The 13,435-nt window shown below is 45.0% G+C and overlaps 1 protein-coding gene across 8 annotated transcripts in view; it reads left to right on the top strand.

Moving 5' to 3' along the window:
- Positions 1-12,548, top strand: part of cpeb3 (cytoplasmic polyadenylation element binding protein 3) — a 40,352-nt gene extending 27,804 nt beyond the window's left edge. For all 8 annotated transcript variants that reach the window (XM_086180364.1, XM_086180363.1, XM_086180368.1 and 5 more), the window contains 5 exons: positions 883-972; positions 7,613-7,731; positions 7,872-7,986; positions 9,408-9,589; positions 10,724-12,548. In XM_086180364.1, coding sequence (XP_086036490.1) covers positions 883-972; positions 7,613-7,731; positions 7,872-7,986; positions 9,408-9,589; positions 10,724-10,951 — 734 coding nt within the window. In that variant the 3' untranslated portion in view covers positions 10,952-12,548. The remainder of the gene's footprint in view (positions 1-882; positions 973-7,612; positions 7,732-7,871; positions 7,987-9,407; positions 9,590-10,723) is intronic.
- The last annotated feature ends 887 nt before the right edge of the window (positions 12,549-13,435 follow it).

Genomic DNA, 13,435 nt, shown 5'->3' with positions numbered 1-13,435 from the left:
CGGAGACAAGCTAGTTGTTCACTGCTTTCTTAATGCTTAGCTAATCAACCCATATAAAATGAAATGCATATTGAGATTCCGACCAAAGCCTTTATAAGACAGCAAAAGCTCTCGGTTTCAAAATGTAATTTGTTGACTAGACCTGAGCCAGAGAGTCACAGCAGGCGAACAGCTGTCGAGTTGTTCTCAGACAGGGGACTGGATACAGTTCTAGAATACAACTAATATGTTAAGCCGTTTAATTTTAATGTCATATGTCTTCATTTTTTAATGAACTCTGGAGTATGCTAGTGAGTTGTTTTTAAAAAACAAAAACAAAAACAAAATACATTAATTTAATTCATTAGCTTTGGAGGGACAGTAGGTAGAACATGTTTATTGCTCTGCTGCTTGCTGGTCAATCAATTCCCTGTGCTAAATTAAGCTAACAATCTCCTGGATTTAGCCTCATATTCGCTGTACAAATTATATTACAATTAATTTATCAGCAAGGTGGCAAATAGCAGCATTTCTAAGACGTTTTATTTCAGTGTCACAGGACAGCATTTTCTCTCAATATTATGGAGTGTTTTATTATATTTAATCTGTACATTTGAACAGGTATCCTGCAAAGTTGAAGCACAGAACATGCTCTTAGCTAGTTGAAAAAATCATGAGTTACCACAGTATGAGTCAGCCCTATGCAGGCTGAATGGGCCCTGCCTGTGTTCCTGCTTAATGCAGTGGCTACCTCTGCAGCAGGAGCAGGGCAATAAATAGAAAGTGTGCCTGTCTCAGCACTGAGTGTGGCGCTGCATGGTGTCCTTAAAATGCACATAGCAATCATGAACACATAATGAGTCTGTTTTTTCCTCTCCTTTACTTTCTTTCTTTTTTTCATAGATGAAATCACCAACAGTTTCCGTCGCTATGGACACCTGGTAGTAGACTGGCCCCATAAAGCTGAGAGCAAATCCTACTTCCCACCTAAAGGTAAGAGCTGGGTCTCAAGGCAAAATCTGGATTTTTCCCATCACACATCAAAGTCTACACCAATAAATATCTCCTCAGGTGTTTTACGTTGTCTTACTTTTGTAAAGGGTCATATAACCCAGAGATCATGGCTCATGCTGGGTTAGCATTGAGGTGTGTGTTTGTCTAAGCAACCCCCCGCTGTAATCATACGGTCTATAATGAATCCATCACAGGCCACCAAGAGTTTTGACCGAACAACTGTTTGCTTGAATGAGCACCTGAGGAGTGTGAAAGTTTTTCTCTTCCTCTGCACAGCCTCTCGGGTATCATTTTTGGGCTGGTGATCAGAGTAGCTCCACCCTCCTCCAGACCTCTCCACATCACTCTCTCTGCTCCGAGAGCTGCTGTGTGTCATATTAGGGAAGCTATTAAAGACACTCTGGAAATAACTGACATTCCACATGCAGATGGTAATATGCTGCATCTGGAGGACCTGAGAAAATCTCTGCCAGTTTCTTCCCCACTCTCATTTTTCAACATCCTATTTTTTTTTCTTTTTGATTGGAGGATTATTTTGAATGGCTCTACAAAGCCAGCAGCAAAAATGCAGCATCCTTTTAGGGGAATGAATGAACTTATGGGCAGCTGGAGGACGCCACCATGTAAGGGGAGGAGACGCGTGGTACAAATGACGTGCGGTACAAGTGACGTGTTGAATCCAGATCAATCTAATTTAAAAACTTCATCTCATTAAAACAAACTCCAGGGGAAACTCCTATAATCCCCTGGTTGTATCACACTCTCCATATTAACTGGCACGGGAGCTGCAACAGACGCCCGGTGACAGAGTTCCTCACACTTATGGCTTCATGCTTGAGAGCATGCGCATCTATGTGTATGTGTGTGAGCCCTAGTACCAATGTGGACTGTGTAACGGGTGATTTATAGAAGCGGGATTCACGTCAAAGGGTCATCGGCCTCTCCTCTTGTTAAAAGTCTTTCCAAGCTTGACAGAATGGAAGATAGTTGTCACTTTCCATCCTGCTTGCCATTCAATTGCCGACAATGTTTGTCTGTACAGTTATGAAAGTGTTTTGGTTGAGGGGGTGACTCATATTATGGCGCGGTCCAACTTCAGGATAGGGTATGACTTATTTGGAGCTTGGAGAGAACTGGCAGCTCGGGACTCCTTCATAGAGGAGCCGGCAGCAATGTTACTTTCACTTTCAGCCGTGTTTGCTGCTGTTGTATAATCGAGACATGAATACGTACACATTTAGAAAGTCTATGCTCTTTAAGCATCGTCAGTCTATATTTTTATCCAAAAAATGGATGAAATGACTGTGCAATATGAAAGAGATCCCTTTTAGTAATCTCATAGGAGACTCAACCCCTAAATCTCTGGTTCCTTTAAGCTCATCAGGGCTTAGCACCTTCTTGTGAAATGTTTTAGCTTTATAGCCCACAGGCTCACTATTTTATTCTTTGCCCTCATTAGCTAAATAAAGTCAGCAACTAGCTATCAACCAACAGGGAGAAATTTTGCACCTAACACAGAGCAAACTAGAGCTAAGGGAAGAAAAATGGGCTTGTATGTCAGGTGGCTAGAAACACAACTTCAAATACATTGTATTTCGCTTGCTGTGAGCTGCACCTCTAGAGCGGCACAGGAAGGAGTCTTAAAACACCGAAATAAGTGAGACTGTGAGACGAGGGATAATAATGTCTTTTGGTTGAAGGAATATCAAATTCTGGGTTGGTATTAAAAAAGAACATATTGCCTACAGGTACTAACCTCACTATCTCTCTATCTCCCAGACTTAGTAACTATCCAAAGCGTGTTACCGTGGGTGAGCGCTGTTAATTTGGTCACTTGAAATTCTAGATTATGCTAAGGAAGTTAGAAATTGCTTGTTCAACAGGTTGTTCCTAGGTACTACCCTCTCACTGATTTGAAGTGTTAAATATGAAGGGCTAGCTTGTTCAGACCATCTACAAACTGCACATTTGTACTGGTATTAAAAAAATTAACTTGTATTTTAAAGTGCTTTTATATTAGGCCAGCTGTCGGAGCTCTGATGCGTGATGTCACAGGACCCAATGAGCTCTGGTCACTATGGTGGTGTCTCACATCCTCCCACCAGCACTGTCATCGCTGTCGTAGCTTGAAATGTTAGCGTGCTATTTTGGTCTGTGACGGGGATGGGGGGGGGGGGGGTTATGCTGGAGCTTGACCGCTGGGAGCTGCTACAAATGCTAATGCTCACATCATGCTGCATTAACTACACTTCGTCAAAAGGTTACCACTAATTCTAGTTTACATAACCTTTGTGTTGTGAAGTTAATATATACATCCAAAACAGCCCATTTACTTTCATCTCTGTATGATATGAAAGCAGCAAGGCACAATGAACGGCAGTGGCAGAGAAGTGCTGCAGTGGTATCAGTGGCACTGTTACACTCTGCTGCATTTCTCAGGCCTTCATTTATCTTTTCACCCGAGTGTTGGGATTATATCCAGTGAGTGACTTCCTCAAATTGAGATGATTAGCGACGCTTGATTTCACCCCTCCTCCACTCTATCACTGACTACTCTCCAACTGCTCCAGAGCCTTGGGGCCCACGTTTGTTTTTAGGAGAGCAGATATAACCGTCTCCCTCGATCCGTCTTCTTTGCCTTCTCCTCCCTCATTGTGTACACTGCAGTCGGTTTGTGTACATCCTGTGGCTGAGTTACAGCCCTGTGCTAAGCTTTCTCTCTCTCTCTCTCTCTCTCTCTCTCTCTCTCTCTCTCTCTCTCTCTCTCTCTCTCAATGAGGTAATGGCGAGGAGACTTTGATATAGAAATCGAGAGACGTTTGTGGGCTTCAAAGTGACTGACCCTGCAGTATCAATTCCAAGAGCTGACGGATCAGCTAGCAACCAAGTACCAATGCAGTATTTTCACTCAGCAGTATATTTTTAGATCATTAATCAGGCCTTAAAGCGGTACTTGAACTGAAAAGAGTATTTCACCTTTCAAGTACTAACAAATTAGCTCACAACTATGGGATTCACTACAAGTTGTATTTGATTTCATGTTGTGGAAGGTTTTTGTCAATTTTTTGTAAAGTGAATATGGTACTATACATTGAGCAGCTATTTGGCTTAGCTTAGAAGAAAGGCGGGAAACAGCGAGCCCAGCTTTGTTCAAAGGGATAAAATAGCTAGCAGCACATTTAAAACTCACTAATTAACATGGTATATTTTCTCTGTTTAGTCCATACAAACAACTAGACTAATTACCACCAGGCAGCTGGTGAGGTAGCCTTTCCTGTGAGTCAAACCGGTAGCCTTTGTTACAGGAAAGACATTGTAATGAGGTCATCAGTTGGGCAGCGTAACCCAGGAGGCAGACAGCTTATCGTTTGGAAAATGATGCGAGTTTATGTGTTCTCTTCCTCCTTGAACTTTGCTGGGAATGTTTAGAAATCTCAGGCACGAGCCACTGCAGATCTGCGTCGTCCTCCTGTGCTAGAAGCCTCTGCACTTTGCAGCTCTGATGGAAAGAGAGACGGATCCTCAGGCTAAATATCAGAGGGGTCGAAGCTAAATCACAAGGACAAAATCTTTTTGATTGGCAGCATTTAACTGCAAAGCTTCTGGCCGGTGTCATTGTCCATAAAGATCTGAAGTTCAGGTGAAATGTTGTTGAACTGGCTTGTGGACTGTACTCTGTGCTGATGTTTGAATGACGTAGCATCAGTCGTACGTTCTCGAACAGCCCTTTAAAGCACCTGTGTGCTGTCTATTCCCTCCGGAGCATCTCTGAACTTGTCTGTATGGCAGCCATTCATGCTGCTTCACTTTTTTCCCCTCCCTGCTTTCTGTCTCTCTCTCTGTCTCTCTCTCTCTTTCCATCTGACTCACTTCTCCTCTCCCCTCCCTCTTTTTTTCGCTCTCCCTCTCTCTCTTTCCTGCCCTGGGTCATGGAACACGTTGTTCCCTCCTTCAGACTGTACGAGCTGCGGGCTAGCTCTGTCTTTTCATGCCGTTTTTCTCTCCCTCTCTCTTTCTCTCTGTCTCTGTCTCTCCCTCTCTTCTATGCTAGACTGCAGTTGTTTTGTCCCACTGAGATGGGGATGTCAGCGCTAAACCACATGATTTCCCCCAATGACAACCCCTCTTTATGTAACCCAGTGAGACGGGGACAGGGGTCTTAAGTCGGGTGATGATGAGGCATGCGGTGAAAGATGAGAAAGCACAAAATCCTCTTTATGTCTCGTCTAATTGTGTGTTTCTTGCGGCTGGTCCAGAGCGGAAGCTGAGATTAGTTGGCCGCTCAGAGCAGCTGATTGCAATTAGTTTTGCATTGTGAATATTTATTTTAGCCTTACACATTACAGCTAGTTATTAGAGAAGGAAAAAAATGCTACTGAGGTTAGCAGCCCGTTCTTAAGTCAACAGAATCCCTGAGGTGACTTTAAATACAACCATATTGATTGTGAGGATGTTCATTGGCTGTTCTTGTGTTCTGGCTTCACTGTTACTAGAGTCAACGTCTATGAAGACCTCTGACTGTGGGTTACAAGAGGAGCAGATCCTCAAGAATCACTGTTGGTTCAGTTTTATAGGCTACAGAACAGCTACAGCTAAACATGATCAGTTCAAGCAACATTATGCAACTATTTTAGCTTAAAACAAGTAATATCAAGGAAGTATTAAGTAGTAAGAATTCAGTATTCGTCATCAACACAGCGCCACACATAATAATTACCTACGCAGTTCTGGATTAAACACAGACATGTTCAATTTCAGCATAGCTGCTAACAGCTCCACACGGGTGTAATGGTGGGTTCCACCTGCCTGTTTCCATTTTCTGTTCTTGCACTATGTAACTTGGTAGTAGCCGGAATAATCAGAATCATTGTTACGGACACCATGTGAAAGTCAGAAAGACCGAAAAGGATGTTGTCCTAAGATGAGAGGAGGAAACCAAAACAGACGAGATCCACCCGCCGCTCGCCGCTACCAGTTAGCACCTGCACTTGTGGCTTCAGGCAGTTGACGGGCAAGTAAGAAGATCAAATATTAGTGTGAAAGATGGCCGACTAGAACCAAAAGTCACGTGACCTCCTTTTACAACATCTTTCCTCTCCTCCTCAGTCTGCAATATGTTTTCAATACAGTAACGATACTAGGGGCTGGAATATTGATGCAGTACTGTTTTTAAAAATATGTTATATTATTACTATTTCAAATTTATTCCACAGCCATGTGGGTGAACTATACTATGGTTTAATAGCCTCCCCAACAACATCTTGTAGTCTTAGCAAAAGCAGCATTTAATCTGCAGCTATTTGACCATTTAACAGTTTGTCAGTAAAATACTGATTGGGGAATTTTGCAGTTGAGTTGTGTTTGTTGTTGCGTTTATTTTAATGAATGATGACAAGAAAAATATTCATATTTTGATTGAAAAATGACAAAGAATTCTGGATTATAGAAATCGATACTGAAGTTATGTGTATGATGGGTTCTGTAAGTGTTTGTGTGCCCCGCCTCCACTCACTTGCCCGTCCTTTCCTTCAAAGTAATTATTTGATTTTGAGACGTCACCCTGATAGAAACCTGTCCACATACCACAGTGGACTGTTGCCCACTCAGACTTTCTGGTATTCTTCCCTCTCATCTGCAGCAAGAATGTTAAAGTGAAACATGGCATTTGCACATTCCACCTTTTCACTATTGCACCGTGTGTGTGTGTGTGTGTGTGTGTGTGTGTATTGTTACTTTTTGGAGACACTTAAGTTTATCAAGACCCTTAGTCCTCATGGGGACCAAAGACTGGTACAAATACAACACAGTATAATTTCCATAAATAAAGTTAGAGTTAAATGTGAATGAGGATTAGGATTGGGATTGTGTGTGTGTGTGTGTGTGTGAGGTGGGCATGCTCTGAGACAACGGCTCATATTCCCCTGACTCATGGGTGCCACAGGTGGTAGCCGGCACCTGCTAACATAATCAGAGCAATTCGCTGATCATTTTCAATCTCTCCTGGAGTGAACGGCGTTCAGTAATATCTCCTGACATTCCCATCATGCACTGTTTGTCAAAAAGTGAATCCTCCCTGTGTTCTGCCTGAGCACTTCCCTCAGCCTATAAATCAGAGCCCTTTTCCCTCGCCGACCCCTGTAGCAGCGTGTGATGGATGTAGCCCATTGAGTTGCTTTTCTTGTGTCCCGCCCCAAACGGCTTAATAGCTCCGACCTTGGGTAAGGTCTCTGCTCTCCATGCTAAATAATTCAATGCTACAGAGTGACTGTCTGATTTGCTCTTTCTTTCTGCCTTGCAAAGACTTCGCCAAACTCTCTACCTGACTCTCTGGGGAAGATACAGTCTGATCAATTTTGCATGGTTCCTTCAGGAGCGGAGCACTCTGAGTCATTTAATCCGAGGTGATGCTAGGCAGTGAGGTGCCGGCTGCCGAGAGAACAGAACAACAGGCCACAAGGTCATATGACTGTCGAGAGACAAACTCGCCTGAAACTCTGAATATTAAAGGGAAAGTTTAAGGGGTTTAGTCACGAGCTTATGATGAGGAAACACTCAAATATGTATGAGTTCTCACCTTGAGAGCAGCGTTGTGATGTTGTCTAAAATCTCTCCCATCCAGGCTACGCCTTCCTGCTGTTCCAGGAGGAGACATCTGTTCAGGCTCTGATTGACGCCTGCATCGAGGAGGACGGCAAGCTCTACCTGTGTGTGTCCAGTCCCACTATCAAAGACAAACCGGTGAGTACACACACACACACACACACACACACACACACACACACACACACACACACACACACACACAGGTGGTTGAGGTCATCACATGTCCAAAACTAAATACAGCGGATTTGTAACATTCTTCTGTCCTTTGAATCCAGGTCCAGATCCGTCCCTGGAATCTGAGCGATAGTGACTTTGTCATGGATGGCTCACAGCCTCTGGACCCCCGCAAGACCATCTTTGTGGGGGGAGTGCCCCGGCCCCTCCGTGCAGGTAGCTGACTAATATCACTGGAATATCTTCTAAGTGAGCCCACTAAAGCCTCTCAACTGTCTTCATAAAGTTGCCTGGCAGTGAGGCTGAAATGAAAGCTCTCCCTGGGAGAAAGAAATCCAAGAGTCAGGTTTCCAGGAAGCTCGTCGTCATGTTAAGTATTGACGGTGGCACAGAAGACTCAGTCTTTCTGTGCTTGGCACAAACACTCGCCTGATACTACCAGTGTGAGACAGATGTTTTGATTTTTACATCTCTTAATGAACGCGTCAGCCGCACAAGTCCTACTTTAAAACTAAAGGATACAAATAGTCTACAATTTATCCACATTCAATTGAGCAGAGGGTAAACAGGAAGTAGCTGCTTCGGCCGGTCATGGCCTAGATATTTTTAATGTATTTCCACCCGCTTGTTCCTTAAACTCATAAATGATTAGATTCGCTTCATCAGCCATCGTTGGAAGTACACAAAGACACTTGGCATAGCAACATCAACTAGCATTTTGCTGGTGTGCTTGCAGCACGACACTACACAGTCCATTTTTTTGTGGGAAACAGTGAAAAAATGAGTTAAAAATTATGCCACAAGGTGTAACTGGCTACCTCAGGGCTCTGCGCGCCTCAGGCACACCAGCACAAAAGTATCAATACTCACTACAGCATTGGTTTCGTTCACAGCTATACTCCCTGCTGCAGCGGGGTAGGCTAACCAGGCCATTATCTGGGGCCCCGAGCTGGAAAGGGGGGGCCTCAAAGGACAGCTGATTACATCAGTCCACTGCAACGACAGTTTACAACCCTATAAATTCTATATCTGATCTGTAGGTGACTGCAGTGACCCTTAGCGGGCCCACATGCTTGGTGACTGGTTAGGTTTGAAGCCAGGTGGGCTCCCTCAGGTCCCTTTTGCCTGGGGCCCCAGAGGATCTAGAAACAGCCCTGTCTGCTCCCTTCCACCAGACCAGCCACCACACCACAAACACCAAATCTCTCCTCTGTGAGATGCAGGGATGTCTGGCTGGCAGCGCGAACTGAAAAGATGTTCATTTGTATGAAAATATGTTGCTCTCTAGCTCCATCCATCCCTCCATCCATCCATTTTCTATACCGCTTATCCATTAAGGGTCACGGGGGGGCTGGAGCCTATCCCAGCTGACATTGGGTGAGAGGCGGTCCAGTCCTCTCACCAGTCCATCACAGGGCCATCAGGAGCAATTAGGGGCTCAGTATCTTGCTCAAGGATACTTGGACATGGTCAGTGAGGATAGAACCAGTGACCCTTCGGTTGCTAGACGACCACTCTACCTCTGAGCCACCCCGCCCCGAGCTTTAACCTTCTTTATAATGAAAAAGGATCAAGTGATGGATATGAGAATAAAAGGTCAAATGGCTTTAACACTAATCATCTGTGTGTTGTTCCAGTGGAGCTGGCGATGATCATGGACCGGCTCTACGGAGGCGTCTGCTACGCCGGCATCGACACTGACCCGGAGCTCAAATATCCAAAGGGAGCCGGCCGTGTGGCCTTCTCCAATCAGCAGAGCTACATCGCCGCCATCAGCGCCCGCTTTGTTCAGCTGCAGCACAATGACATCGACAAAAGGGTGAGCGGGTTCATGCTCTCCATTCACAGTATCCTCCGACCACAGCCGAGGTTTCTGCAGCCATTCCTACGGCGTGCTGCAGAGCTGAACTCTGCTTCATCCTTCCCGGCTCTCATTATAGCGGGGTTTTCAGCTGCGGCCGTAATCACAGCGGCCTCGAGCTGCTGGAGTCCCGACAGATGTTTCAAGTTGCAGACACGTACAGTAGGCTCGCTGTAATTATAGTAGTTCCCTCTCCGTGTATATCCAGCCACGCTGCACTGCTGCATGGGTATTTTAGTCACCCTGGCCAAATGCAGCGGGATGGATGGTGACCAAAACAGACTGGTTGTCAGCCAGGGAGACGAGCCTCTGCAGGGCGGGGCTGCCCCCCCATCACCTCCTCTCTTCAGGGTTTCAGGTTGTCTGCCTGGAATACAAATGATGAACGTTTTACAGAGAAAAAATTGCCTTCTCTGATTCAGTTAATTAAAGGCTGAGAATTGCATTGTTACTGTAATCAGTGAAAACGTAGCTCTCTATCTGATCCGCATCCGTTCCAGTTCCTGCTTGTGGTATGAAACAACCACTTTTGTATCTTTTCTCCCCTCCAGCAACCACACTTCCTCTTGGTGTAAATGTGTTGCGATTGCGGGACATGGCAGCTCGTTAGCTCTGGTCAGTGTCGCGGCCGCCGGCTTAATGTTAAGCAGCATCACGTCTGCCCCCCCTGTCCTGTCTCGCCTCGCTGGATGCGGTAGAATTGAGAAGCGCGCTCTCCTACTGTTGAGGGATTTGATAACCTTTCATTTTGTGGCAACGCTATAACAAGGTTAGCATCCATCACCCCGCCTGCTCATGAACTGAGGCGTCTCCATGGTAACGGAGCTCGGCTAGTGGTCAAACTCATTTCTCTGACAAATATGAGGACACCTGCTTCAAGCTGGCCTGCTTTTAGTTTTGAAAATTGGTGGGAGATTAGCTTCCATGGAACTCGCCAGAGCTCACACACTCGAGCACACATACACACACCTTGACAACAGCTGTTTAAGTAAAATTATAGGGAATCGATTTGCCTTCAGTAATCAATGATGATTTTTTTCAACGGTAGGCGATATTAAAAAAAAAACCCACAAAACTTGTCTGTCTCCCCAGGTGGAGGTGAAGCCGTACGTCCTGGACGACCAGATGTGTGACGAGTGCCAGGGGGCCCGCTGCGCGGGGAAGTTTGCCCCCTTCTTCTGTGCCAACGTCACCTGCCTGCAGTACTACTGTGAGTACTGCTGGGCCAGCATCCACTCACGCGCCGGCCGAGAGTTCCACAAGCCACTGGTGAAGGAGGGGGGCGATCGTCCTCGACACGTGTCCTTCCGCTGGAGCTGAGGGGGGTCAAGAGTCAGCTCTGCCCCCCGGGTGGATGGATCCAACACCCCACCCCCACCCACCCCCAGTCTCCCACAACCCCTGCTCCATGAGAAAGCGCTGCTCCCCCCCCAGCTCCACCTGCTCCACCCTGCTCCCCACAAAATCAGAAGACGGGACTCTTATTACATGACGGCCCTGAACTCTTGGTGTGGCGTTCCCCTCTGATGAAGCACGGCGGGGAAGTGAAAGCTTCGAATTTGCACTTTGGCACAAAATCTCAATCAAACACACACACAGGATCAGACACCTGGCTACTTTCAGTTCCACGTTCTGTCGAGTGGGTGGCTGGTCCTGTTGGACACCGCCTCCCGTACTCACACAGAGGTGGGACTACACAAATATTAAAAAAAAAGTATATATTTTTATTTTGTACCTATCTATACATATATAGATAATTTAAATTTTATGTAAAAAGAGCATGCACTTATTTTGAAAAGCTGTAGTTCTGTGGCCCCTATTGAAAAAAAAAGAGTAACCAAAGTCAGTTCCTGCATACAGAAAAGCAAATTAGGAGGTGTAAGATGTAGCAAGATTCCACATCTCAGTAGTCGTGTGAGTCAAAATAACCTTTGCTCTCGATTTAGAAAAGATTAATACCTCATACGCAATCAGACTCGTTTGCTTTCTAGGTCTTTATTTTTATAACGACATTATTTTGTAGTGTTCTGTAAATGTAATGCTGCAAGAGCTTTGCTGCTAAATTCATGGTATAACCAGATACCATTCATTCAGGCGAGGATGTAGAATACACACATCTAGATGAGCACCATTACGGGGGGGGGGGGGGGGGTGCGCCCGGGATGACAGGGGTCGGGGGGTGGGTGGCCCCTAACTGCATGTTTATTTCAATCAGGTTGCTGCATGCAAGAGACTTTTTCAGTATCATGTCTACTATTGGACTCTGCCCACATTTGCACAAACACACTATAGACGCACGAAACTGGACAGCAGAAAAGAATCACGGTGGCTCGCCGCCACCGCTGCTGCATCACGCCGTGATGCACGGCAGCCCGAACACATGAAGTGGACGAGGAGGAAAAAAAAACACAACCTTAATCACAAATCCAATTAAATGTAGGATTCAAACTGTCTATGATAGGTGAAGTACTTTTTTTGCAGTGATTGTTAATATAATTGTGCAATTTTTTATACAGTCTGTAGTTGGTGTGTATGCCTAGAACTGTGACTCGCTTTAACTGTCGTTCATGTCCGACATAGAAGTCCTGTGAAACTTCATAACTAGTGTATGCACACGTATATATGTTCTCTAGTATACACATACACACACACACACACACACACACAGTTGGATGTGAAGAGAAGCAACACTGTGAGCTTAACCGGAGGTCTTTCAAACAAATCATTGACAAAAGCGCACGTTTACATCCCAGAACTCAACCAAAGAGCTCACGTGTTTGATTCCTCAACAAACCGGTTCACACACACACACACACACACACACACACACACACACACACAAAGCGAACAGCCACCCATAGGAGGCTGCGGTGCTTGTGCAGAGCTGATGAGGGAAAATTGGGGGTGGGATGGGGGGGTGTGTGTGATATGAAACGGTGAAGCTACTGGAGCTCTGTACATGCTCTCTCTACATGGTGGGGGGGTGGGGGGTGGTGGTGGGGGGGGGGGGGGGTTACCATATTTATCCAGATTTTTTCCTGCAAAGCTTGAAGTAATGGACCTGCTAAAATATCTATTTTTGTTTTTATCAAAAGGTTATGGTGCGCAATTCAAACATAGGGTGGTTGTCATAGAAACATGGCTGCTAACAATAAGGTGGCTCTGGTTTTGGGGTGTGTGTTTGTGTGTGTGTGTGTGTGTGTGTGTGTGTGTGGAGGAGGAGGGGGGCAAATTACACTGGTTTTAGCAGTTTTGTGGACAATCCAAATAGGATTCATTACAAGTTTAATGTGTGCTGTCCCCTTTGTTTATTTTTTTCTTTCTTTTCTTTTTTTGGGTTGTGACTTGTGATCGTCCGTGCCGGCGCCCCACAGTCCCTCTCCTCTTTCTTCTTTTAGTCGCAAACTGTGCTTTTGTTGTATAGTTGTTTGTTTTGGGTTTTTTTGTTTTGCTTTAGGATAGATGTTTGTTTCTTGTCCAAGACAAACTAAATTAAGCTTCTTTTTTTTTTTTTTTTTAACTGATAAAAAAACAAAACAAAAAAGTAAGAGGCTAACCACGAGTAATAATAGTACCCTTATGAAAGTGAATTCTGGGTGTTTTTGTGACGTTTCTTTCCCCACCCAGACATGTTTTCTATGTTCGTTCCTTCTCTATAATGTGTTATGCACTACTCTTTGTATCTGGACAGTTTTCGACAGTCAGCAGTTCTTTTTGTTAAAAGACAAAAGAGAAAAAAAGGAGAAAAAAAAAGAAGCGATAAAATGTGCTTTCTGACTGACAAGATCTTTTGCAATACCTCAA

Source organism: Aulostomus chinensis, chromosome 16 (assembly GCF_037954235.1).
Source record: "Aulostomus chinensis isolate RoL2024-O1b breed Wild chromosome 16, RoL_Achi_v1.0, whole genome shotgun sequence".
NCBI classification, from domain to species: domain Eukaryota; kingdom Metazoa; phylum Chordata; class Actinopteri; order Syngnathiformes; family Aulostomidae; genus Aulostomus; species Aulostomus chinensis.
The sequence above is the reverse complement of the archived record's forward strand: the minus strand, read 5'-3'. Positions and strand labels throughout refer to the sequence as shown.